General features: G+C 42.8%; 1 protein-coding gene across 5 annotated transcripts in view; it reads right to left on the reverse strand.

The window, feature by feature from the left end:
• Positions 1–1,405: 1,405 nt before the first annotated feature.
• The window catches only part of PDE8A (phosphodiesterase 8A), a 246,494-nt gene continuing 220,936 nt past the window's right edge, over positions 1,406–26,963 (reverse strand). For 4 of the 5 annotated variants that reach the window (XM_090028623.1, XM_090028622.1, XM_090028625.1 and 1 more), the window contains exons 13-22: positions 26,555–26,625; positions 24,750–24,914; positions 22,851–22,899; positions 20,287–20,422; positions 15,975–16,173; positions 12,203–12,420; positions 11,162–11,294; positions 4,586–4,750; positions 3,562–3,691; positions 1,406–2,857 (exon numbers count right to left, since the gene is read on the reverse strand). In XM_090028623.1, the coding sequence (XP_089884749.1) occupies positions 2,751–2,857; positions 3,562–3,691; positions 4,586–4,750; positions 11,162–11,294; positions 12,203–12,420; positions 15,975–16,173; positions 20,287–20,422; positions 22,851–22,899; positions 24,750–24,914; positions 26,555–26,625 (1,373 nt within the window). In that variant the 3' untranslated portion in view covers positions 1,406–2,750. Of the gene's footprint in view, positions 2,858–3,561; positions 3,692–4,585; positions 4,751–11,161; positions 11,295–12,202; positions 12,421–15,974; positions 16,174–20,286; positions 20,423–22,850; positions 22,900–24,749; positions 24,915–26,554; positions 26,626–26,963 lie in introns of those variants that run through there. The other variant, XR_016439284.1, reaches the window with a different exon arrangement.

The raw sequence follows: 26,963 nt of genomic DNA on the forward strand, positions 1-26,963 counted from the left end.
ATTATTGTGTCATGAAGTTTAGGAAGCCCAAATCTTTACACCCAGCTCACCATCGAGATCCAAGGAAACATCCACAACAGTAGCACCCACTGAAGACTCCCCAAGCTCATACAAGTGCTTGTTTTAATGTCCAACAGACTGGCAAAATATCAGGGCAAGCAGTTCCCCTGGAGCACATTGTCTCCATGTTCCCTTCTGAGCAGAGTTGTCATTGTGGTTGTCCGATGCTGCCAAGCCTGGACAAAAGACGCTAAAGAAGTAAAGAGGCTTCCTTCTCCATTTGGGTGTCCTGCAGCCAGAGCTGGTGTCCCTGAAGCCAGAGCTGGTTGTCTCAGGACTCAGCTCAGCCACACAAAGCTGGAGCTGTGGTACAGGCCTGAAGTGCTGGGTCTTTTTAATCAGTAATGCACAGAGCTACAGCACTAATCTAACATCTCATCGCTGCCTGTCCACCAACTTTGGTAATACACCCTTCAGTGCTTTCCTTAGGCTAATCTGAGACACTTGCATAATGCTCTTTAGGAGCTCCAAGAGAAAATGGTCAGAAAATGTATCAGGTGTGAGGTTGGTCCTCCTCATCTTTGTTTGACCCTTTTCCTCACAGTCCTTCAAAAGTTTCCTAACAGTTTTGTGAATTCTCCTTCAAGTCAGTTTCAAGGAGCTGTGCTGGAAACTGCGGGGTAGGTATCCAGAATGCAACATGACAACAACAGTAGAAGAGAGCACCAATCCCAATGAACCAGTATCAAGATTGTTAGTATGAAGGCACATCAGCATTGTTACTTAAACCAGACACCCAACTTGTTCAAGCACCAGTGCCTCAGTTCCCTGACTTGCATACCCCTTTAGAGTCATAAACCTCGTCTACAATGTCTTTTTTCCCCTTCAACAATTCCCTCTATTAAATGACAGGGCATCTATCTAAGACTTGTAACTGCACCTAGCACAACAGTATCTGAACACCTCACACAATCTCTAGTCTTCACTACGGTCCCATAAAGTAGGGAAATGCTCTTAGCTTCACTGTATAGATGGGGAACAGAAGCAAAGAGAGACACAGGAACTTGCCAAATGACAGAGAAAGCCATAGTAGAGCAAAGAAGTAGGCCAGGGCTGCAGCTTGACTACATGGTTGTTTCTTCTTCCAGAGGCAGAGGATAGTTGATCACCATAACAGACATGTTGGGAAAATCACCAAGACCAGGATTTGAACTCACAGTGCATGTCTACATCATGTCGCCTTGAGCTATACCTTTAGTTTGGATGCCAATCAAAGTACAACAAAAGAAAAAATAGCAAGTCTGTGATATGTTTAAAAGAAATTGTTTAATTTCACATCTCTATCTGCTAGTGTGCAAATTAAAAAAATAAATAAAGAAAATGTTCCAAATGAAATGGCTAGAACTTTGACACTTCTTAAAATATACATTTTATTATTTTCTGGTGTTTCGCTGTGAATGTTTCATTCAAATTGTGAAGGTACACAGCCTTTACAAACTTATGGAGTAAAGATTTTTATCATTGCAGAGGAAAATACATAGGCTATAAAATGTGGAAATTCATTAAATATTTAGTATTACTCCCCTCATCTATGCTGTGGAATGCTTTGTAGAAATACTGTATAAAATAAGGCAGACTTTTGATAGGGAGCTTAATTATAAAATTTTAGGGGGGTGGAAACAAATTAAGGTTCCAACTTCTTTTTTGTTTAATCAAAGGGAAGATCATACGGTCATCACAAGGATTGTGAGAGATAAGTACTGCAGCTCTGTTGCTTAGACAGTATACCTTTTTTGTTTATTTTACTACTCTCAGGTGAGACCTTTCAATAAAACTTATTTTAATTAACATAAATCAGACAATATTTAACCATACACATCTATCCTTACAGTGCAATAAAAATGTATCATTGTATAGTATTTTGTATTTGCATTATGAAAATAAAAGGTCTGTACATCAATTAAATGTATATTAATGAGTATGAATCATGTACATTTGTAATGCATCTAAAGTTGGCTTTGGCTTTTAAGTATTTATAAATTCATAGAAAATATTGAACATCTAACAAAATAAATAAAACATATCATTTTAATCATAGATGCTAACAATCAACTTCAAAAATTCTTGTGTTATTTTTTTACATTTGCTACTAAATTTCTTTAAGAGAACTCACTTTCAGTAGTGCTCAGAAGTGAATGATTGCACCTTCTGTGATGTGAAAAAATAGAGTACATCTATTTTTCATAGATCAAAAACTCCTTCATGAAGAGTTGCAGTTTAAATGTCTGATTGTTATACGTAACTGTTCTTAAGTGCTTATAAAAAGCATGGAGCTTTCTCAGAAAAGCTGAGAGTCACTATTAATAGACACTTCTTCACTTTCAGAATTGAGGATTAAGCAAAATCTTCTAGAGTACACCCTTTTCACGAGGATGTCTTCAAGCTTCACATATTGGTATGAAGATAATGCAAAAAAATATGTTCACTAATAGATCCTCTTCAGTATAGTTACTGCAGCAATCCAGTGTAATTCAGCTTCATAGGCTTATTTCATTGGAGTCCATACACAATAGTTTGCAGGAGTCAGCGGCTGATTTCATGTTCTTTTAAAATGGACAGTTCCACAAGTGCATGGATTTAGCCTTACTGTAATACTGAAGAGACCAAAACAAATCTGAAATCACATGAACAAAAGTGAGCTTGAATAAATATGCATCTGGTTAGGTAAATTACACACCCTGGCCTAATCGCTATTCAGGTGGTGGTCGAAGGCTTCGAAGCTTCCTTTCATCTAGTCCTTTCCAGTATTTAAAGTTATTATCCAGATGCTGCATCAAATTTGGCAGGTCTGCGAATGCTAGGAAAAAAGGACACAAAGTATTTAGCCTGCAGAACTGAAATGGTCACTTGATTCTGTTTTCTGGAACAACTGAAAATAGTCAGGAAACTGTATGTGTTCAGGAGGATGGATTATATCTGTCACATTGATACCTGAAATGGTTCTAGTCTTACAGCTCTTGAGGTCACTTATGCACCATCCCAGAATAGCTAGTTAAATGTTACATATTTAATAACAGTGATGCAAACAATAAAAAGGATCATTTTTCCATCAATTGTGATCATACCCATTATGCTTGATAAGGCCTCATTCTATATATGGATGATTTGACATTTATGGAAGTGCGACCATTTCTACTACTTTAATCACTCATGACAGCTAGGGAAAAGAAATGGCTGTTAGCAGTTTTTAAGCTTTAGAAAATTATATGAGAACATTCATGATGTTATCCCAGTGGGTTCAGTTAACATGCAAGTCAGTCATATGATAAAGAGGAAACCAAACTTTGTGTAAAAATGGCATATTAAAAGAAGCCACAAGAATTCTTCATAGTATCAAAATACACGCGAGCAATAATTAAGCTACTGGGTTAAATGGGAATGCATTTAAATGGGAATCCCCCTCCCATTTGGAGTCACGATGCACCAATACTGTATTGCAGTCTTCTCAAAACAATTACAAAATTCTTATCAGGAGGAAATTTCTTGCAGAAGCCTGCTTACCATCCCAAGCATCAAACATATCCATGATGAAGTAATCAATAAACGATATTTGGGACTTGGGGATACTACAAGTATTTCTGTCAAAAACAGGCATCACCACAGGTAAACCTTGCCTCTTTTCTTCATCAGTCTGCAAAGAAAAATTCAAGTGATTATTTTCGACACATCGTTCTAGTAATGAACTTCCTTTGGTGGCAGATGGTTGGACAGCAACTAGTACGTGCTACTGCTTAATTAAAAGAATGGAACAAGCTAGCGATTCTGAATATGAGAGCAGATATATGCTGCAGATGCACAGAACACTGAATGGTGCCCTCCAGTGTTTCTCACAAAAGGAGACATTTACTTTCTGCATCTACTCACAACACAGGGTTTGTGGCATTTCATGGTTTATTTTTGAGTTAAAATTACTTTGGAGCCAACAGAAGCACCAGAATTGCCAGTCCTGGTGAGAAATGGAGTTTTAACTATACCAGAAGAGCCCTGTTTTTCTGCTAAGGCACACAGGCCTAAATTAAGAATGTGGATTCAATCAGTCTGTAAGGGTAGCTGTCCAGCAACCTCCACCCCCCTCCCCCCAGCTAAAAACTCAGCCTCTTTAGTCCTTGCTTGCTTTTCAAACTTCTGAACCTCACTCCTTGCCCAACACTAGCATTCTCCCCCTAACCTTGAAAGACAGCCAGTATACACATATGCAGAATACCTTCTTCCTCTGCATGCTGTGACTAGTTCACTTTTAGGCAAAACATGGACAAAAAAACAAACTGCAAACTAAGCCATGTGTAAGACTACCATTTTCAAAGCCTGCCTGGTAGTGACAGCCAGCTTCCATGTGTTCACATCTGAGTTGGCAACAGTTCTTTACCAACAATATTCATTACTTTAAAATACAAGCTAATACCTGGAATAGAAAAGTGCAGCCTGGAAAGTTTGGCTGAGAGTAAGGGGAGTCAGATTGCCACTTCCTCCCAGGCTACCACTAGAAACACTCAGCAGGAATTTCTCTGACCTTTATCTACTTTACCTGTGCAAAGTATTCCTCAGAGATACGACCGGCCCATTCAATGCACTGCTCTAAAGGTCTGCATGGATTGGAAACGTCTGCACACTTTATCAGCATACGCTTTATAAGGATACGATTCTCAGGAGATGTGAGCACGGTTTTGACTGGGTCTCCATCACCATTATTCTGCAATATTTCAGAATGAAAAGCAATGAATCAGAAGGTTTTCTGCACAAGTGTTCAAACACTCTCTGCTTTGAGACACAACTCCCAATGTCTCCAACAGAACCCCAGTTCTGCATTCCTAGCATGCTCAATATTTAGATATTATAGTGATAAGAAGCATGTAAGTAGAGAGATGCAACTTATATCTATCCATCCATCCTGCAACTGTTTAGTGCAAACAAGCCTGCCTCATTACTATGAGATCAACTAGTGTGACAGCAGCACTATTGTTAGCAATATCAGCTCTTAATAATCCTCCTGTGCATGAAGTTTTCCACCCTCACACCTCTTCCCATTCTTCCTCGGTAGAGAGTGCCATTAAGCAGTGGCATGTACAAGCAAACCTTTTGGCCACTGGTTTGCTTAGCTATAGAACAGGAACTCTGCTTTCAGAGCCTTCACCACTGTTAGATCAATTAATTAAAAAACAAAATGAAACTTGGTCTTGATTATCTTCCTCCTCATCGTAGGACTGAAGAAAAAGTGGCTGTGGGCCACTTAAGACATGTGAGCTATATTTAGACCCTAGGCTGAACGTCTCTCCTGCATGATAATTCACCCAAGCAAGGGCTAAAAAACAAAGTTTTTACAAGCTGTGTCTGAAAAGTCACTTCTTGCTGAGCTCTGAATTTCTGGGGACAGGGCATCAGAAGCACCTCTAAGAACTGGAATGCTTGTCTGCCTTATAGCTGCAGAATGGATTAAAGACAGGGCCATAAGTGCTACCACTAATTAGATTGTATGTATGAATTTCTCATCCATAAATCTCCAAGTGCCTTACAAAGAAGGAAGAATTGTCATTCTGTGTCTCTTTTGTAGGTGCAGAAACTAAGACACAGAAGGGACTTGCCCAAAATGATAAGGATGCACTGATAGAGATTTTTGGGGCTGATACTGATAGCTGATTTTTAAGGAACATATCAGCCGGTACCGATCCGATTTCTGATACACAACCCAGCAGCTTGACCAGCTGGTAAGTCTGTTATGGTGGAAGGGAGGGGGAGGGGGAGGGGAAGGGAAGGGGCATGGCAGGGCATATCGAGGCCCCTGTGGTAAGGGAAGGAGTGGGGCTAGAGCAGGGGCTGAGACAGGCAGTGCCCAGATGGGGTGGGGCAGGGCGTGGGACAGAGCTGTAGCTCATCCAGGGGATGCAGGGTGAGGGGGAGGTTCCCACCATTGCATGCAACCTGGGAGGGCACGGGGGGGGTGTGCCTCCCTGATCTGCATGGGGCGGGGTGGGGTGGCTGCCCCTGCAGGCTGGGGCCAGGGCTGTGCTGGGCTGTGCTCGGGGTGGGCGGTGCTGGAAGGGAGTCTACAGGGAGGCTTCAGCCATCCCAAAATTCACTGTAGCCCCCCAAACCTCCCTCCCAGTGCCGCCCTGCCACCCACTTTGCACACAGCTTGGCCCAGCCCCTGCCAGAAACAGCCTGGTGGAACCCCGGCCTCAACCTGTAGTGGCAGCCCCCCTGCCCCGCGCACATCTGGGGAAACACCCCCCCATGCCCTCCCAGGGTGCATGCAGTGGTGAGACCCCCCCCCATGCCCCCCAGATGAGCCGCGGCTCTGTCCTGCACCCTGCCTCACCCCGGCTGGGCAGCGCCTACCCCAGCTCCTGCCCCACTCCCTCCCTCACCATGGGGGCCTTGATCTGCCCCCTTCTACCCCTTCCCCTTCCACCACAACAGACTTACCAGCTGGATGCAGCTCTTCACACTGCCAGGCTGTGCTCCTTGCTGCCTACATGTTGCAGCTGCGCACACGCAAGGGGCATTTATTGGCCAAATTATTGGCCGCACCAGGCAAAAAAAGCCTATTTCTGATACACTCAATTTTCTTCATATTTGTCCCAATCTGATATCAGACTGATGTATCAGTGCACCTCTACAAGATGATACAGGGAAAGCAGGGAATGGAATCCAGGTGTCTTGTCTCCCCTTCCTGAGTCCTGTCCCGACACATCTTGTCACCCACAAGAGCAGTGTTTGCTCCCTTTCCATACCCTGCCCTCATTTGATTTCCATCTATTTCAGTTACTTGGTCTGCTCCTTCACTGACCTAACCCATCTTTCAACCTAATCCAATTCCTGTTAATGTAAGAAAAAACATTCCTTCAGTTTTACCAGAGCAGGAAAAGGCCCTTTGTGAGAAGGCCTTTGGTGGGCTGGGACCACCGTCAATCATGTTGGCCAAATTCTTACACTGATTCTTTGGCTCATCAACCTATTTGTCTGATAATCAGATTTTATATTACGTGAGGCAGGGACTGGCTTTTGTTTTGCTTTTTTACTATGTATAGAATAAGGGATTCACCATTTGTGAGGTGTGCTGGTGGCAATATAATTATGAAAGCAGTCAGTTCCTGCACCTGTTGTATAACAGGTTCTTGCTAGACAGATTTCCAGGGTTTGCAAGGCTAAAGTAAACATGGATTGTGGTCAGCCAATGCAGCTAGAATCTGAATTTCTACCATCCCCGTCTATAATTAGCACAGATTTTTAATTATTTAATTTTTAATTAAGTCCTTCCTGCTAAAACAAAGCCATTTGGAAAATGGCCCTTTATTTACTCAGATGCATCAGCCCCCACAAGACTGAATTTCTAAATTACTCCGTGTCTCCCCCCACACCCCTTCTAGATATACAGCTAAGTGAACTAGTTACTGAATGAGCTTAGCAGATGTAAACAGTTTTGCAATTTAAGACAAGTGACTGAAGAGGCAAAGTAAAGCAACAGAAACCCTAAAACTACTTGTTTCAGACAAGTTATAAAATGGAAGGGCTGAAAATGAATAAGGATTATTCAGTAAAGAACACTGTGGATTACTCTGCTGAGTAAACCTCCAGGGACTGAGAATGGATTTTGCTTCTGTTATCTGGACCTTCTTCACAGCAAAGCCACATTTCTTGTCAGTGGACAGATGTCTAGGGAATAGAATCTGTTAACAGGCTTAGTCTCAGCATCCTGCTGGGAGTACAGAGGTGTCTCTGCATGTCAAATGTTGGCTTCCTGTCATAAACGTAGGTGACATCATTAAGGGAAATGGGAGGATAAAAGTTGGAGCTGGAAAGGGGTTTTTTTTCAGTTTATGGAACAAAAGAAGAAAGGAAGCAACAACAGTAACTCCTCAGCATGGCTCTTTGAACACATATGTATCAAAAAAATACTGCAAGAGGAACTGTCCCACTTGGAACAAACACTTGGCAGCTCTGCCTACAAAGAGTGCAGAGTCCCAGCAGCACTTTGGGGCCAGGTGAAGAAGAGCACTCTGCCACTGCCATCCTGTGCAGGACCAGGCTTGAGAGGAGGTGCTGCACTGCTGCCCTGCCAACAACAGACACGGCACATGTGCTGTTTTAACCCCTCAAACATTACAGTCCTTTTAATAGGAATAGCTTATCAGAACATAAGAAGTGCCATGCTGGGTCAAGCCAATGGTCCATCTAGCTCAGAATCCTGTCTCCATGGAGAACTGCACAGATAAAACGGGGGAAATGCTTTGTTTCATTGTTTACATAAAACAATAAATGAAGCCTTTTTTCTCACCTTCTGAAAATATGTACACAGGTACATCTTGCAGAATACCCTTTGGGACAGGTTTTGGCCAAGAAATCAGTGGGGCTGCACAGACTATGAGCCTGGGCAGAATTACACTTTGACTTGAACCTGTCTCTGCTCCTGTTTGAATGGAAAGGACTGGAGGCCTAAGACCCTGCCCCAACTTTCTTCCTTCGCTGACTGTGACTAGTTCCAGTAAAAGGGCCACTCAATACATGTTAGGATGCAGGTGGTGAAAGGGCAGAGAGAAGGAGCATGTGATAGGACCTGATAGCTCACAGGAAGGGGAAAGTATTTATGCCCTTAATAATCCTCACTTGTATCTGTGGATTTGAAGTTAGTTTCCCACCTGCAACTCCTCTGGTAGTTGTGTGGCCTAATGGAGGAAGTGCCTGGTTTATATTTCAAAGGCAGCTAGCTAACATTGAGGTTTAATTTCTGTTTTGAAATTCTTTATCTCTTTATTTCTCAGTGTTACCAGCATCCGTACTTTTTGAACACCTCCAATAATTATCTTGATTATCTTAGAATATGCTGCATTTAGCAAACATGTTAACAACCCCTTTTGCTGAAGGAGCAAAATAATATTCATTATTGAGTCTATGCTCTGGAACACTCTGCAAGGAGGGTTTGCATCTAGATGCTTTAGTTATCAGAGGTTTTGACAACATGAATATTGCAGAAGGTCACACACTTTGCAGCTTATTCAGGCCATGTGCTGCCCTCAGCAAAGGTTCCTTATTTTCTTTCACCCTCCCCTGCTCCAAGCTCCCTATGCGCCTTCCTCTCATCCTACTATAATTTCCCCACCTGCTCCCTCATGTGTCCTTCCCACTGCTTCCAGGACAGTGTCCCCCGGTTTTCCCAGCTGCCAATGGTTCTATGCACCCCCATTCTTCCCAGTGCTGTGGGCCATTTCCCTCTTCTCCACCATGACAGAGCACTCCTCCTCCAATTTTCTCCCTCAACCTAACCTTGTCTGTTCTTTCCCCCGCATCCCATCAGAAGACCCCCATTTCTGCCTCCCTCTTAATTCCCTTCTTTCTGGTTGGGAAACAAATCATTCAGGGAGTCAATATTTTTACACTCCACTGCAGTGATAGGCAGAGTTGAAAGGGCAGGTTTGGCTACATTGGGGGAAGTTAATGGCTGCCATCACATGGCTCTTTGATTTACAGATGATCGCAGTTGGGCAAACAGAAACATGCCATCATGCACGAGCAGCACACCTCATTTTGTTCAGCCACTCTGTGTGCCTGAAAATGAAAAAGAATCCTCACTCCTCCCACTGCGGCAACTTTTCCTCTTGACATGTTTCTGTACTGGAACAGAGCAGTATCTAGCCCAACTATTCATCATCCATTTTGTTGGCCTCATGGTTCCATTAAAATACCTGTCAACAATTTTCCAGTGAAACAACAACGGAGTCTTTATGCCTTCCCGTTGTTCTTAGGTAAACTACCGTATTGTTCCAAAGCATTCTACAGCCAGGAAGAGATCATACAAAAGGCAGAACTGAAAAGAAACCATCTGAAGATGTGCTTGCAGGCTGGGCTCTAGACTGACACATCCCCTTACAAGACCCTGTTTTGTTTCTCATAATTCTGCCAACCTTTAACTATTTGAGCTAAACACCTCTCTGCCAAGATGTCTGCCCCAGCCTGAGTCCCCGCAGAAAAAAATAGTCAAACTGGTTCAGCCATTTCCAGAAATAAGGAATAGAAAAATACATGTTGTTTTTGCTGATGTTGAAAAATTCTGACAATCTTTTCTTCAAGAAAATGTAGTATTACACATACTTTAGAGCAAGGGCATGCCATTTGGCTTGGAGTGCTCATTGTGACAGGCCAATTGCCTCTGTGAAATTCCACTGCCTAATTTATAAGCCTTTAAAAATATTAAAAAGCATAGAAAATATAAGCTCAGGCGAGACTTATTTATGCCTATGGCTGAGTAGGTCTTTCCATGCAATTACATGCCAAGTCTGTGTCTAGGCCCAGAATTGGGAATAGGGAGGCTCTCTCTTCTGTATCCTTGAACCACCAACTTTCAGGGCCAACAGCATGCAGAGGAGGAAGCTGACTTGAACCGAGAAGGGACAAAAGCCAGCCACTCCATTGAGACCAAGGGGCTGGGAGGAGAAGACTGGAACTTGTGGAAGATACTGGGACTGGATGAACAAACTCTGGGTCTGGAAACCATAAAAGTAAACTGGGATTGGCTGGGCAAGGAGATGGGGGCTTGGAGGTGGGGAGATTGAGTTGTGGGCCAGAGCACTAAGATTAAGACAGCAATTCAATCTCTGTTCCCAAGTAGCCCTGGGACCCTTTGCAGAAAAGGAAAAAAGGCATGCCAAAAATGCTGATGGGTTTGCAGCATGGGCATCTATACCCTTTTCCTTGCATCTTTGAGTGAAACCATCAATACCTTTTGTAAAGGCAACTGACTATGCAGTCATCAAATGTCAGTAACCAAAAAGGCTTTGGACTACCACCTATTTTGCTGTTCCTGGAATTGTGACACTTTTAACAAAATAATCCAGATTCTGGGGCATTCATGGGACAAAACACTACTAGCTTTAGCCATATCTAATCTGGTGACATCCAAGTTACTTCCATATACCTCCAAAAAATCCATCCTAGACTAAAGTATAAGCAAGACATGAAAGTGTCTCTCCCTTTCCCTCTGTTTCTGGTGGCTGGCTCACACAGGTTTTATGTGTCTTATTCTCAGAATCCTCTTTGGATTTGGATGATCAGAACCCAGTTCCTCTTTGTCTGCCTGTTAATTAGAAAAAGAATTTACAGTCTGGCTTACCCCATTTTCTTCTAGTGCTGCCAAAGGTTTATTAATGCTGTTGACAAATTTGTTGACATGCTCAAAGTGCTTTGTCATTTCTGTTGCTAGGACCATGTCAATAATGGCTTGACGCAGGGTTCGATATTCATTCCTGTATATAGGAGGAAACAATTAAACAAGCTGGCTCGTGTGCTGAGGGCTGCTTGCTCCAACTCACTAAACCATACAGCTGAAAAAGTGCTGCAGATCATTTGCATTTCAAAGAAATATAGGGGAAGAAAGAGAGGTGGGGAGAAATGCCTTGCAAGGTAGATCTTTGCTAAATAACTGTATTATTTTGGTGTAAAGAATTGTCACAATTTGACTGTGAGTAACATGTGGGAGAGAGGTGATATTGCCGGGACATGCCTCTCAAGCACATTCAGCTGTGGTTCATGCCCCCCAATGAACTACTGCTGACACTGAAGAATGTGCAGAGGTGGCAGCCATGGCCATCCTCTCCCATCACAATGCCCATCCCTTAGAACAGTACCCAGGGCTGCCTCCGCTGAGCAAGGAGCACCCTGAGCCCTCTCCTCTCTTCTCTACCCAGTACACATACGCAGGGTCAGCCAACGGGTGGCTCATAGGTCCTATGGAAACTGGGGGGGGCACAATTTGTGGGTGGCAACGTCGGTGGTGGGCTGGTGAGCAGCAACCACTTTCAGAAGCCACCAGTGGCAGCCAATCTCAGGGAGGGCATGTGCCCCCCCCCCCCGTGTCTCCCTACCAGTCACCTATGGCAGGAACTTATAGTTCTGATCAGAGTGGTGTCCCAACCCATGAGAGGGGCTCCTTGGCAAGACTGTAATAAAAATAAGAGGTACATGGATATTTTACATTCCCTGTAGGATAAGAGAGGTAGGTGTTGTTTCATGAGCCGGCCCTCCCCCAGGCTAAGTCCACTTATTAAGAAGGGGCTACTGTCCTCTGATGGGTTTGTTTGCATTACTGATATTGCTGTAAGATGCACAGAATAAAAATCTGTGGTTAATGGAACGTTCCACCTTTCAAACTGACCTCTCCATATTTTTAAATATATTGCATTTATCATCCCGGGTAGTGAGCTGGAAAGCCAAGGCAGCATGATGGCTCTCTAGTACTGCAGTGTCATTGTAGAGGATCGCTAGTTCACTGCCAGCATTACACAGGAAAGAGTTTGTTCTTCCTGGGTGATCCACATCATGAACAGTGGCAGCAATGAGAGCAGCAACCTCATCAATGGGATCCAATGTTTGCTGAAAAAAGAAAGATGTTTAGTATTCCTGGCAGAATAATTAGGAATCCTAGTGGCAAAAGTGAGAACTCTGCAGATTTAGGGTCAGATGTTGTAAAGGGAGCCATGGAAAAATCACTATATACTTCAGGGAACTTGCCATGATATTTCTGGCCATTTCTGGCAGGGAAAGAGTCTGGTAAACTTCTGGGTCTGATATGTGCCTGGTTCTGCTCTTGCTTGGACACACTGCTGCTGTGGTGTAGAGAAGCCAAGAGAGTGGTGGTAGTACATGCACTCTGGGCTATTGGGGGCCACTCTAAGCTTTATGCTGACTCCCAGGATTTGATGTGGATAAATGGAGCAGGTGGGTAGTGCTTTTTCTTCAGCAGCAGTCTTAGCACAAGCAGGTCCTTTGCACTCTCTGAATTTTGCTTACTACCAAGTTTAACAAAATACATCAAACGTGAAAAACTGTCAAGCCAGAAGCCACTTTCACTCAAAAACTGAGAGTATCTTGGCTTAGAAACAGGAAGATTAATGTAAAAACAAACAAAGCTAAACCAACAGTTTTCACAGAACACTGGCCCATTTTGATAGGAAAATCAATTACTACACGCCCTTTTCTGTTAAATTCACAATGACATGCAAAAAGGCTTGAGTGCCAAGCAGTCTTTCAAGAAATGTTTACATGATTTTACTTCTAAAAAGCAATGTCTTTAGGATTAGAGTTGAAAAAATTCTACGAGGAATTTTTGGTGATTGATAAAGTGTTTACTCTATGAAACAAGCGTGCACTGGGATCAGCGCTTTGGCTTATATTCTGGTAGTTTTTCTCAGTACTTTACCTCATCAGTAGGCATTTGACTATTTTGCATTTCATTATAAAGACAATGAGAAAAGGGCCAACTGTCTCTGAAAACTTTGTGGTGGTACACAAAAGAAAACTAGTTTGTAAAGGCAAACCATGTTTACATAAGATCTGTTACAAAGTATCATCTAATCAGAAATATTTAAGCAGAAATTTTAATAACCCAAGTGAAAGAATCAGAGGTTAAGATTTTCGAAGCTGCATTTAGGATTTGGACACAAAGTATCCATTGAGGCTAGTGGTCATTTGATGCCCAATCCCTTAGTTGGCACTGGAATATTCCAAAGGTAGGTGAAACGTGAGCTCCAAGTCAAGCCCCATGGATGTCACCGCAAGTTTTGCTATTGACTTCCATGGATGCAGGATTTCATCCACTTCTAAAAGGTTTACTGAGAGATTATGCATTGACTACGGAGTATTCTCATCTCAGTAGGACACAAGTGTTGCCTGAAAATGTACGCTGGTGCTGGCTTGCTTCTACCTATTAGTGCTGCTTATATGATACTACTTGTGTCTGAAAATCAGAGGGGAGGATTTGAAGCAGGATCCTTGAAAAGGACACACCACCTGACTTGCAATGGCACATTTCTCAGTCAGTTTGCTGGTGCCGTTTCCAGCTATGGGCACAGCCAGATTCTGCTGGGTCCTGATGAAGTTATGTGGTATGAGGAAGCCACCTGGGTAAGGACCAGCAGAATAACACATTTTCCACTGAAGCCCAGAGACTGCTCTATGCCTATTGCTCAGAGCCCCACAAAGAGTATGAAAGAGGCAGGGCCATGTCCTCCCCCTGCTCGGCAATGCAGGGAAGCTCTTCCCCACAAAATGGCAGGGCATGTTCCTCCTGGAGAGTTCAGGAAACAAAATGCCTCTTGGGGCCACAAAGCATATCACATGTGATTTACTCCGCGGGCAGTTCAATGGCAGGGTCACATTTAGCAATAATAACTCAGCACCTTTTCCCTGGTCCTTGGAACCTCAAGCAAAGGCAACATTTTTTCAAGCCACAGTGACACACTGAGAAACCAGCCTTGCTACAAGGTATTTCAGTGGCTCACACAAGTAACTGCTTGTCTACCTGTTCAGAACCCTTCCAAAAAGCACGTGAACCTCGAACACAAAAGAGGACAGGACCAAAAGAAAGAACTGGGAAGAAAGAGCCCTAATCATAAGCACACATAAAGCTGGCTTCACCCCTTGCCTCAGAGCAGAGTTTGCGGACACCCTTTCCTCGCCCTCTGTAACTGCTCTTGTGAGCCGCGCATCCCAGAGACACACAGCAAGCTTATTTTCTTTCTGAAATGGTGTATTGATGCTGCAACAATCAGCATTTACAGCTCTATACTGTTGTCTTTTCTGTCAGAGAGCAGACCACAAAATGACATGCATCCCGTCTAAACAGAGTTACATTTCTTTGCCTGAGGAATTATTATATGGTTCCACCACTGTTATATATGATTACAGCCCTCCGCCCCCAGCATAGTAGCTATTACCCCATTACCACAACTCTTCCTTCCTCCTCAGCCTACAGAAGAAATGATTTGTTCATTTTGTTTTGGGGAAAGCACAGGTAGACATGTGCATGTCTGTGAAGAGAGCACTGAGGGAAAGCTGCTTTTACACCAAGGTCAAGCTGCTAATCCTCCTTCTGTCCTTCTGCACACCCATGAAAGTATTTCTACACACAGTTTCACTGTTTTGGGGCCCAAGTATGACTTTTGGAGTTTGTTTGCTGCATTTTTTGCTTGTCCTGTGGACTTAGAGAAAATGAAAATGACTTGTTGGAAAAAGAGAGAGGCAGTTGCACGCTCTTGGCATTGAAATGATTCCAGATCATGTCTGTTTTTCATAGAGATTCATAAGAAGGCAACCAAACCTCTGGCACTTTAAGGATATGAAACATCCAGTGAAGTTTCTTTCTCCCCTTGGCTTACAGAAAATATGAGTCAGCCTCCAGAGAAATGATTAATGAGCCCCAGCTTCAGGTAACAACACATATACCAGTTTTAATGAGAATTAGAAACTTGTTTACAGTCATGTATGATGGCCCATTCCAATTAGGTGTCCATATAGGCTCAGATAGGCCAATTCAGGTTAAAACTTTGGTTCAAAGCTGTGGCAAAGGAATTCCAATGCATGTGTGCATTGGGTGGTGTTGAATTTTTCTCTTTCTCCTCCTCATATCCTTAGCCAGTACTGTAGTGTGCCAGTCACCTCCTCCAATGTTAATCTAAATGGCTCTAATTTACACTGGCTGCCACTGGACCAACACTGAAGCAGGGCACGTGGAAACCCCAAACAAGTTCTATTTTCTTCTTTGCAATATCCCTGTTGTAGGCAACAAAGACATGCCAAGTTTGCTGTTGGAGCTGCCATGCTTTCTCTGTGCCACTCAACCATCCCGTAAGCTGGTGGGATCCCCCCAGGAATAGTTACCTGGTGTTGATCCTACTTTGTTTTGGTGCTTCCAGGTGGCCACTATGCAAGCCCAAGATAGGGGCTTTGATTTTGAAAATACTTGAGTATGTGTTGGCAATGAGAAACTGCTGCTTGCTGAGGCAACATTCCCACTGTAGGCCTGAATATAATAGTTTTCCTTTAAAAAGAGGCCTTCCTTGCTTCTTGGCTCTGCATCACTTGAGTCTACTAAGAGAGTTCCCTCAGATCACATATATTTCAACTTTAATGCTGGAACCTGAACTTACCTTTACCCTTTCTTTAGACAGGAAATAGGCGGTGGCGTGGAGCACATCTGCAGAATGAGTAGAGTTATGGTAGGAGTTTGAGGAATGGTAGTTGGCTTCAATCACCTGTAACCATGACCTCAGAGTTGATTCTGAACAGTTTAGGAATTCACAGATTCCAAAGCGAGCAAACATTTTGAGACCAAGATAAACCAAAGGCCTGAAGAGAAAAAACAAACAGTTTTAAAACAATGAGTTTGAAGGAGACCTAGGCAGCACAAATGGGACAGCACACATGCCAGTTTTAACAGATTAAGTATAAAGGTTTCATTATACTTAACCACAGAAATACACAATAGGTGTTGTGGAAAGCATCTGCCTAAAGAGCAATGACAACTCTGGCAGTTCCTTGTAATTATAAAAAAACATTAAACAGGCTCTATACTGCTGGTGAACCAGCAGCACTGTTTGTTTCAGGGAGTCCTCTCTGGGGCTGTCTGCATGGTGTAAATATGGCAGCATCAAGCTTAGTTTCTTGTCCTGTGAATTTTCAGTGGACTCGGAGCTCCATGTTACCATAGGTAGACTGCTGCTGGTATCCCAGACAGTTACTGTGCATTGCAGCCACTGCTGTGGTTGCCATGTAGGAATACAGTGCCTCTCTCCTGTGGTTTGGTGTCTCCCCTCCATCCTCACAATCCCATTCCTCAGCAAGTGTCCTTGCAGTACAGAAGGACTGGAGATGATTCAAAGTTTGGTGCAAAGAGAGATGAGTTACTTTCTCCCCTTCATTTTGTTTTTCAGTTCTCCTGCTGTTGCCATAGCAGTGTTGCAGCTCCACCAGAGGGAACGCTACTGCATGCCAGACACTGGCATCGTGTCTTTATGAGAGCTCTAATGCTAACTAACGTGGGTGACATTGCCACAGTAATAGAGCTATGATGAACGTTTGGGGGGAAATGAATGCTACTGCAAACAAAGCCAATGTGTCAACATGGTGTCTCCGTGCTCTTGCTCATGGCAGGTGAGGCAGCAAGAGATGCAATGTAGAGCTCTAACCCAGGTTGTTTGCATGATGCCAGAAAACAAAACCCCCAAGGTACTGAAGTAGTCTAGAACAATTTCTAATACCAAGGTAGTGAGCAGGCAGTAATTTAGATCTATCAGGTTAGGAAGGAGTTTGATTTAAAGCCAGCTGGTTCTGACTAGGGAACAACATGCATGTGCTGTTGTTTTGCTCTCTCAGCCCTCTTTGCCTAAAGAGGAACAGGAATTGAGATTAATACTTTCAAGACAGATCCCTACATGTAGGCCTTTCATTTTTAATTTAGGCACCTCAAGCACCTTGTGTAGTCCTAAAGGTGTGGTATACCCAGAATTCCAGCTAACATCCACAAGAACTGCTGAAACTGAGTTTCTGAAAATCCAGCCAGTTATTTACAACTAGGGATTAGAAGTCTATCTTCTGGCAAGCATAACTGAAAATGTTGGCCTAGACTATCTATGCCATAAAATGTTGGCCTAGACTATCTATATACCATAAACAAAATATGCTGGGCACTTTGAATCTGGGCCCATACATTTCCGACCCTCTAGAAATTCAAACTATCTTTGAACGTTTGAAAGGTAGAACGGTATTATGATTATGCAGCATTTTTAGACAGAGTCCCCACTATGTTTCTGGGTAAGAAAACTTGCTATTACTGTACTAAGTTTACATGCAATGAACTTTGTATCGTTTTGCTTCCAAATGCTTCATTACATGTAATGAACTTTGTCTTGGCTTTCCTTCCAAATCTACTTAGATGTGAAGAAAGCACTAATAACTTATTCATAGCTGTGATTCACATGATGCTCACTCAGTTTCCTTAACAAATGCTGTGCTTTGTCTCTCACCAAAAGGAGGTGAGAGAATATGCAAGCAATCTCAATTATAATGCTTTTAATTAGAGAAAGATGTAACATTGCATCATCTTTTATGTCTCCAAACCAATAGGAACATAGAAACCCCTCTGATTTGCCCAAACAAATTGGCTTTGAAAGAATTAACTCTTCAGTTACTGCACTGGGCACACTTAACAGTATAAATCAGCCAGGCAATAACTAACATTCTGCAAAATTACTGTAGCTGTTACTCTTTATCTGCTTATGGGGGCATGAAACAAAGGCAAATGCACAGATGACAAGGATGTCTTAATTTAAAGTGAATTCTGAATTTATCATATCATTCTAAAACAAAATAAAGGATTGTTTCTAGTTTTTCTTTCTTCTTTTTTGGTTTATGTAGCTAAGATTTCCAGTAAAAGTGGGTTAAGTGATAATTGAGTTAAGCAACAATTAATTTTCCTTGGTATTCTGCTGAGGAATTATTTTGAAATACTGTATTTTCTTGCAAGCAACAAGCCTTTTTTCCCCTCACATTGTAATGCATGTATTAAGCAGGAAGCTGATTTTCTGCCCAGAACAGAAGCACTCTGCTTTCAGTCCTACTCCACAGTGTATCAGCTGTGGCATTATTATTCAGGCAGCTGATGAAGTAAATTGACTAAACGGCCCACTGTTCTTCACTCCATAGGTGTTAATGATCATCTCTACTTTGTGATGTTCTTGATGTTAAACTAATCGAGCTAACTTTTCTGAGAGCAATTTTGCTGTCTGCTAGTTGCTCCTGATCTCTCTCCTCCATTTTATAGCCCTAGAGACTCTAGCTCTTTTCAAAATCAGTCACCTGTAGAGACCAGTATTCAGCAGCAGCTGGGGTTTCAGCTTTAGTTAAGCAGCAAAGGGAGGGTCAGTCAACTGAAGATTAGGCTTTGTCTGTTCTATGCAGCCATAACTCTGGAAAAATCTTTTTTCTTTCATTTCACCTTTCAAAAACAAGATGTGTATTATATTCTTGGGTATGTGATATAGGAGCAAATACAGTAGCTATTCAGTTCATTATAGCTGTGTACACACATTCAGATAATCTGGGAGAATTCCCTCATGTGCATTCTACTGGTAGAGAAACTTATCCAGAGCCACATGTATATTCAAATGCTTAGGCCCTGAAGAGCGGAGAGCTTGCAATGCTGACACTGTGCAGCTGGGGGGAGGTGGGAAGTGGGAGGCAAGGAGCATGCTCTGCCTGGCAACAGATAGCAGCGGTACATAGGGCAGCACTGATTGGCTGATCCAGACTGCCCATGGTCAGCATGCGTTTCCCTGTAGCACACTGTGGGGACTGTGAAGGGAGCACGTTCTGCTTCCTGCTGGAGCAGCAGTGTCTGGCAAGTGACACACTGTTTCTCTTGTGCGGAGGAGGAGGGGAGAATGGTGGAGGACTACTCCCAGGAGAAACTCTCTTGGGAGTGATTTAACCCTGGTGTTCCTAAGTTATTTTTCTCCTGTTATAGTGGCTCTCCCAGGAGAAACTGAATGCCTGTATGAGGTCTATGTTCAGGGTTTAGAGCCTAAAGTAAGATCTCATGGAACTTCAAATAATGTCAGAAGAAACAGGCATAGCAGATTTTCAAAAGTACCTTTAGGGCAATGCCTGAAATGGGAAATTCAGTTCCCAAAGGGAATTTTTTGATGGGTATCAGTTAATAAAAATGATTTCTACAGGAAATTGATTTACTTTATCTGCAGTATTTAACTGCTATGAAAGGATATTTCAGTCTGATAAAACTTCTGATCCCACCTAGAAAATCAGTACAATGGCAGATAAGGGTTCTGTATGTAGCACTTTTTAAGTGAATATTGTTCAATTTAACATTATACGAATAGTTTAAAATGAACAAAAGAGTAAGCTGTTGCATTTATAAAATCAGGACCTTCTCCTGTTCCCAACTGAAGTCAATGGGAGTTTTGCCATTGATCTTGGAAGAAGGATTTGTATTCTTTAGAAATAAATCTTATAAGGTACAAGAAGCAGAAATAAGGCATGATCTATCAATCCTTCCATCAGTCAATCAATCAAAGTCAGCAGGTTGACGTTGTGTGTAGTTGGACAGTTCAAAATGAATATACTTTGGATCCTCACAATCCAAAGCAGGTGTATCAAAATTTTCTATAACTGAGAAAAGAAAAAAGAAAAGCTTTATTTGATGCTATATTGAAGGCATAAAAAGTCTTCAACAACATCCATTATGTCTCAATACAAGTCAGAAGAGGCAAGTAGAAAAGACCATGAATAAATTCATACAAGAAAGTTACAAACATTTGCTTCTGAAAAAAAAAAGATCCCATTTTAAAAAGTAGGGGTATAGAAATTAAAGTACTGCATATTATTAGGATGATGTTGAAGCTAATTCTTGGCAACTTTATTTGAAAATTTCAACAGGTAACTAACCTTTTATGAGTGGCAGCCTCAAGTTCAAAAATATCAAAGTCCCAGTGTTCTTCATTTTCCATTGCTTGCGTTATCCGTGGGGGGATATCATTAAGGGAGATAGGAGAGATCAAACTGCCAGGCACCTGATGAGTTTCTGTAAACAGATATATTTGGGATGAATATTAATTTATTGTGAAATATTATTTAAAAAATGGAGCATCTTCTCCTTAAACCTTTATGCCTGGCAACTTCTGAAAAGTTTTGCTATGCTACAGAAAACTTTTTATAGATAAAATAAAGCAAAAAGTCTTCAGGAATATTTCATAGACTCATAGATGCTAGGGCCGAAAGGGACCTTAACAGATCATCGAGTCGGAAGGGACCTCAACAGATTATCAACCCCCTGCCTAGGCAGGAAATAGTACTGAGGTCAGATGATCCCAGCCAGATGCCTATCCAGCCTTCTCTTAAAAGACCTCCAAGGTAGGGGAGAGCACCACTCCCCTTGGAAGCCCATTCCAAATTTTGGCCACCCTTACTGTGAAGAAGTTTTTCCTGATATCTAGCCTAAATCTGCTCTCTGTCAGTTTGTGACCACTGTTCCTCGTTACCCCAAGAGGCGCCCTGGTGAACAGAGCATCTTTCATCCCTTGCTGCATCCCCCTAATGAATTTGTAGGCAGCAACAAGATCACCTCTCAGCTTTCTCTTGCGGAGGCTGAAGAGGTCCAGGTCCCTCAGTCTCTTCTCCCAGAGCTTGTCCTGTAAGCCTCCTAACCATAGAGTGGCCCTCCTCTGGACCCTCTCAAGTCTATCAACATTGTTCTTGAAGCATGGGGCCCCAAACTGGACACAGTACTCCAACTGCGGTCTGACCAATGCTGCACAGAGGGGAAGTATCACCTCCTTGGTTCTATTTGTCATGCATCTGCTGCTGCATGAGAAAGTGCGGTTAGCTTTGCTGCTGATTTCGTCACACTGACGACTCATGTTCATCTTGGAGTCCACTATGACTCCGAGATCCCTTTCCGTTTCTGTGCTGCTGAGAGGGTCACTACCCAGCCAGTAGGTGTGCTGGATATTTTTGCGCCCTAGGTGCAGCACTCTCCACTTGTCCTTGTTGTACTGCATCCTATTGTGTACTGCCCACTTTTTTAACCTGTCCAGGTCCGCCTGCAATCGTTCCCTACCCTCCGGGGTGTACACTTCACCCCACAATTTAGTATCATCAGCAAACTTGGACAGAGTACACTTCACATTCATATCCAAGTCACTGATGAAGATATTGAAGTGTACAGGTCCATCGACCAATCTACTACCAACCAATCTACTACTCTCTGGGTGCAACCGCTAAGCCAATTTGCCACCCACTGCACCATGTAAACATCTGTGTCACAGCCTCTTAATTTATTTATGAGAATGGGATGAGATACTATATCAAAGGCCTTGCTAAAATCCAAGAAAACAACATCCACCTCTACTCCTGCACCTAAGCATTTTGTGACCCTGTCATAAAACAAAACCGGATCAGTCAGACATGATCTACCTGCTATGAATCCATGCTGGTTTCCATGCTGCATTATTTTTCCTGCTGCATTCCCACAAATGTGATCCTTCATAATCTTTTCAAAGACCTTTCCAAGGATGGAGGTGAGACTGACTAGCCTATAATTACTCGGATCCTCCTTCCTCCCCTTCTTAAAAATAGGGACCACATTGGCCCTTTTCCAGTCCTCTGGGACAGGACCCAAGTGCCACGAGTGCTCAAACAGCCTTGCCAGTGGTACTGCTATGACACTGGCCAATTCCTTCAGTACTCTTGGATGAAGCTCATCTGGGCCTGCTGACTTGAACACATCCCGTCCATTCAAGTGAATCTGCACCAAGTCAGCATCGAGAGTTGTTGGGCTGGTGTCCCTCTGATGCCCATCTAAGAACCAATTAGGAGACTTATCTTGAGCCCTGTTCAGGAACACTGAGGCAAAAAACTCACTGAATAGCACAGCTTTCTCCCCCCTGTCTGTCACTAATTTCTCCTCCTTGTTCAGTAGGGGTTGTATGCTGCCCTGCACCTTCCCTTTACTCCCTACATACCTAAAAAAGACTTTTGTTGTCTTTAATTTGTGTTACCAGCCTCAGCTCTGTAGTTGCTTTGGCCTTTCTAACTGCCTCCCTGCAAGTGCGGACCAAGTAGGTATATTCCTCCTTGGCAGCTTCCGCCTGCTTCCAACTCTATATGCCTTCTTTTTTGCCCTTAGGCTCCCCTGGATTTCCTTGTTTAGCCAAGGAAGTTTTTTGGCTCCTTTCCCCCTTTTCCCTTGTACTGAGATAGTCTCCCTCTGCGCCCGAAGGATCGCTTCCTTTAGGAACGACCACCCTTCCTGGACTCCCATCTCGCCGATACTCTTCTCCTGCAGTGTGTCATTGACTAGACTTCTAAGCACACTGAAGTTAGCATTCCTAAAGTCAAGCACTTCCACCCTGCTAGTTATCTCACCTACCCTACAAAAAAAAATTCCTTCATTCCTTAAATCTTTTAAAATACAATTCTACTATCCAAAAAACTGCAAAGAGAAAACTTACGTTTTGCAGACAATAAATATTCATTCCCTGATAATCTTCGTAAACCATCCTGTTAAATGAAAATAGGGATTTTATTTGTTTTTACTGTTCCAAATATAAAGAAGAGGTTATGTAAGCTGCTATAAAACTATACTGAATAAAAACGTAGTAATTTTACTTAAGCTTGAATAAAGTTGGTACATCTTAGAAGCTACTTTATCAGTATTGATCTGCATTTGTTTACCTCCAAATGCCAATACAAATACTTCATCTTCCTATAAATCAGAATGGAAGGGAGACAGCAAGGTGTTAGATGCAGTATAAACTAGACTGATCTGATCAGTAATTTCTTGGGTGCATGACTCCAATCTGGAATGACATGTACATGGAATAACTTCCCTTCCACCAGCATATGGACTACCTCGGCTCTGGGACCTTGGGTGTGGGCATATAAAAATGAGCAGGCACTGTGTAGAGAGGGACAATAGGGGGCAGGCATTTAGCAAGTCAAGCTATACTGGATATTGTTTAAGGAGCTTTTGTTTCATATTCCATTCCGTTTGTTGTTTCTGTCTCCTACTATAAGCTGCCATGAGCCTTTCTTTGGAAGGACAGTATATACTGGAAACTCTAACATATAAATAGATAGGCAGGGCCTTGCTTTCACCATCCTCTGTTGGTTGGCTTGGACAGCCCATCAGTACAGAGGGATCTTGTGATCTGTTGCAGGTACAGGCCCCCCACAAATTACCAAAGTACTGTTATCAAAATTACTATTGCTAAAGTGGGCTTACCCTCAAGTAAGGAGAAAGCAGGCAGACAAAATGCCTCAGAGGTATATAATTGGGTCTACTGTTGCACAAGGGTAACTCTAGCGTGAGACCCAAAAACACAATCTTGCCCTTTATGATTACTCAGAATGAAAATATGCGTTAGATATTTGCCTTCCAGCTCATCAGTCTGAAAATACTGAACGAAGTTGTGCTTGCTTTACTGAGATGCAGACAGAGTTGAATTAATATTAGCCCATCAGGAAAAAACTAGTTATTTAAAAACAAAAGAAAGCTTTATGAACACATCATTCTAACATACTAATAACATCATGTGCCCCGCATGTAGGAAAGGTAAATCTGGATGCCATATCTGACCCCTGGAATGCCTGCATTTATAACAATTACTACATTTGGTTTCTATTCTGAGATTAGTAAGTAAATTAGTCTGGAGTTTTGTGACTTGTAAGGAAAGGCTGTCCTGCTGCTATAGCATGTGAAACATGTCCTCAGTAACACTGCCATGACATAGATATTCAGGACACCAGATTTGCTTTGTCCTCCAGAATCAAGGACTAGATTGTGCTAGAGTTGAGATATCAGGGACATCTATGTTTGGATTCTGAACACGCTCCCCACTGTCAGTTCCATAAAAACTTTAAATCAGGTAATCAGCTGCTTATTTCCCCAGAGCACCCAACACTCAGATTACAAATACATAGGCAAGTAGACCCATGGCAAGCTAAGTTGTCCTGGTTTAAGAAAGCTGGTAACACATGATTTAAAGTGATTTAGCCCTGCCCAAACAATGACAAATTTACCCCTAGATGACATGGAGTTTGATCCATCATGTTTACACATGCCTACCTTACACTGCACAACCCGTTCATTTCTCACACTCTCAACTGCACAGCCCACTCGTCTGGGCATAAGTTTGCTCCAAATTTACACTACAACCTTTGCCTCTCCATTCATGCCTCCACAGCACAGGAACACAAGCAAATAAAACACAAAAGAGATATACACCCTTGGATGAAAACCCAGTGCTTTAAATGAAAAGCCTACATGTCAGGTTAGAGAACTACAGAAAGTGTACAGGTTTAGGCTCCAGAATAGAAGTCCACAGATATTTGTTGTTGTATATACTTACTGTCATTAACCCTCCAACAAGATCGCTTGTATGTGGATCTTCATCTTTCGTCCCAAGCTGGGGAGAGTATAACTCAGTGGTTCTGAGAATCTCCAGTACTCGGTCTAAAGCTTCTGCAACAGGCATGGGGCTGCTTTCTTGTGCAGCATTGATAATATTTATTACCTATGTGGATATAAGAAACCCTTGAAATTTAGAAGAGATTTAAGAAAACAAAGAAATGCTCAGATGAGAAGACATTGCTACCAAATAGGAATGTAACAATGTTTATTGTAGAAATACAAGTGGACTCATCAGAGAATCATTCATGAGCCATGAGTATGTTTTTTATTGACTTAAGTAACAAGATTGGGGCCTTAAAGAAGCCAATCTTATTAGGTAACTTCCTGTTATAAGGGAAAGCATCTCCAACAGACTTAGTATGAGCCCTGTCTATTTTTATCAAAAGGACAGTTTGTTATGTAACTCATTTTCCTTATTCCTTTGAATGGTTTCTTCAGACAGGTTACAACACAGATGCATGTAAGGAGAAATTTATAGATTCATAGATTCATAGATGCTAGGGTCGGAAGGGACCTCAATAGATCATCGAGTCCGACCCCCTGCATAAGCAGGAAAGAGTGCTGGGCCTACATTACCCCAGCTAGATACACATCCAACCTTCTCTTGAATACCCCCAGGGTAGGGGAGAGCACCACCTCCCTTGGGAGCCCGTTCCAGACCTTGGCCACTCGAACTGTGAAGAAGTTCCTCCTAATATCCAATCTAAATCTGCTCTCCTCTAGCTTGTGGCCATTATTTCTTGTAACCCCCGGGGGCGCCTTGGTGAATAAATACTCACCAATTCCCTTCTGTGCCCCCCTGATGAACTTATAGGCAGCCACCAGGTCGCCTCTCAACCTTCTCTTGCGGAGGCTGAAAAGGTCCAGTTTCTCTAATCTCTCCTCGTAGGGCTTGGCCTGCAGGCCCTTAACCATACGAGTGGCCCTTCTCTGGACCCTCTCCAGGTTATCCGCATCCTTCTAGAAGTGCGGCGCCCAGAATTGCACGCAGTACTCCAGCTGCGGTCTGACCAGCGCCCGATAGAGGGGAAGTATCACCTCCTTGGACCTATTTGTCATGCATCTGCTGATGCACGATAAAGTGCCATTGGCTTTTCTGATGGTTTCATCACACTGCCGAGTCCAAGATCCCTTTCCACTTCCGTGCCACCCAGCAGGTCATTTCCTAGGCTGTAGGTGTGCTGGACATTTTTCCTCCCTAGATGCAGCACTTTGCATTTCTCCTTGTTGAACTGCATTCTGTTGTTTTCTGCCCACTTGTCTAACCTGTCCAGGTCTGCTTGCAGCTGTTCCCTGCCCTCCGGCGTGTCCACTTCGCCCCATAGCTTAGTGTCATCTGCAAACTTGGACAGAGTACATTTCACCCCCTCATCCAAGTAGCTGATGAAGACATTAAAGAGTATCAGTCCAAGCACTCCTTACTTCCTCTCCTTTGAGTGGGTAGAGGACAATTAAAAAAACAGTGCAATTGTGCCGGGTCAGAGAATTACTGAAGGTCCCTAGGAAAATTATGACCAGAGCACCTGCCACCTCATGGTTCTTCCCATTTCACTGTGAGCAGAGGGAAAGGAGGGAAAAAGCTGTGTAAGGGCCAGGCCTGGATTTCTAAACCATTGGACATCACCCAGCTATTCAGCCCAGGAGCTGCACTGAGGATATGAGCCATAACATTTAAGAAAAAGTTCAAGAGAATTTTCACAAGGATATACTTGTCTGACCCAACAGAGAGAAACTGTGCGGTACCTTGGTGATGGGTGCTTCAATAGTCATGGAATGTATCCTGGCCATGGAGGAATGCCGCCTTTGTGAGCTGCCTGTGTAAAAAACAAGGCAAAATTGGCATCCTGATTTAACAATAAGGTATGACATCTGAGCCAAGAATTCCTAATTTGTTATCTCAATGGCTGCTCCCTGCCATACTCTTCAGAGACAACCTATAGCAGCATATATATGTAAACCTGTCTTGCTATACTGATAAGGGTGCACACAGATGCATGCTGAATCATTGATATCTCAGATGAGAGAGAAGCAACCACGATGATCTGGCAACATCATTGATCCTTTTTTATATTTTAAATAAATAAAATGCTTTACAAAAATGTTTTGTTACAAGCCCCTTATCCACAGGGATAGATGTAGGACTTGAATATCA

The sequence above is a fragment of the Crocodylus siamensis genome, chromosome 15 (genome assembly GCF_052110815.1).
Source record: "Crocodylus siamensis isolate JL-2025a chromosome 15, ASM5211081v1, whole genome shotgun sequence".
Taxonomy (NCBI): Eukaryota; Metazoa; Chordata; order Crocodylia; family Crocodylidae; genus Crocodylus; species Crocodylus siamensis.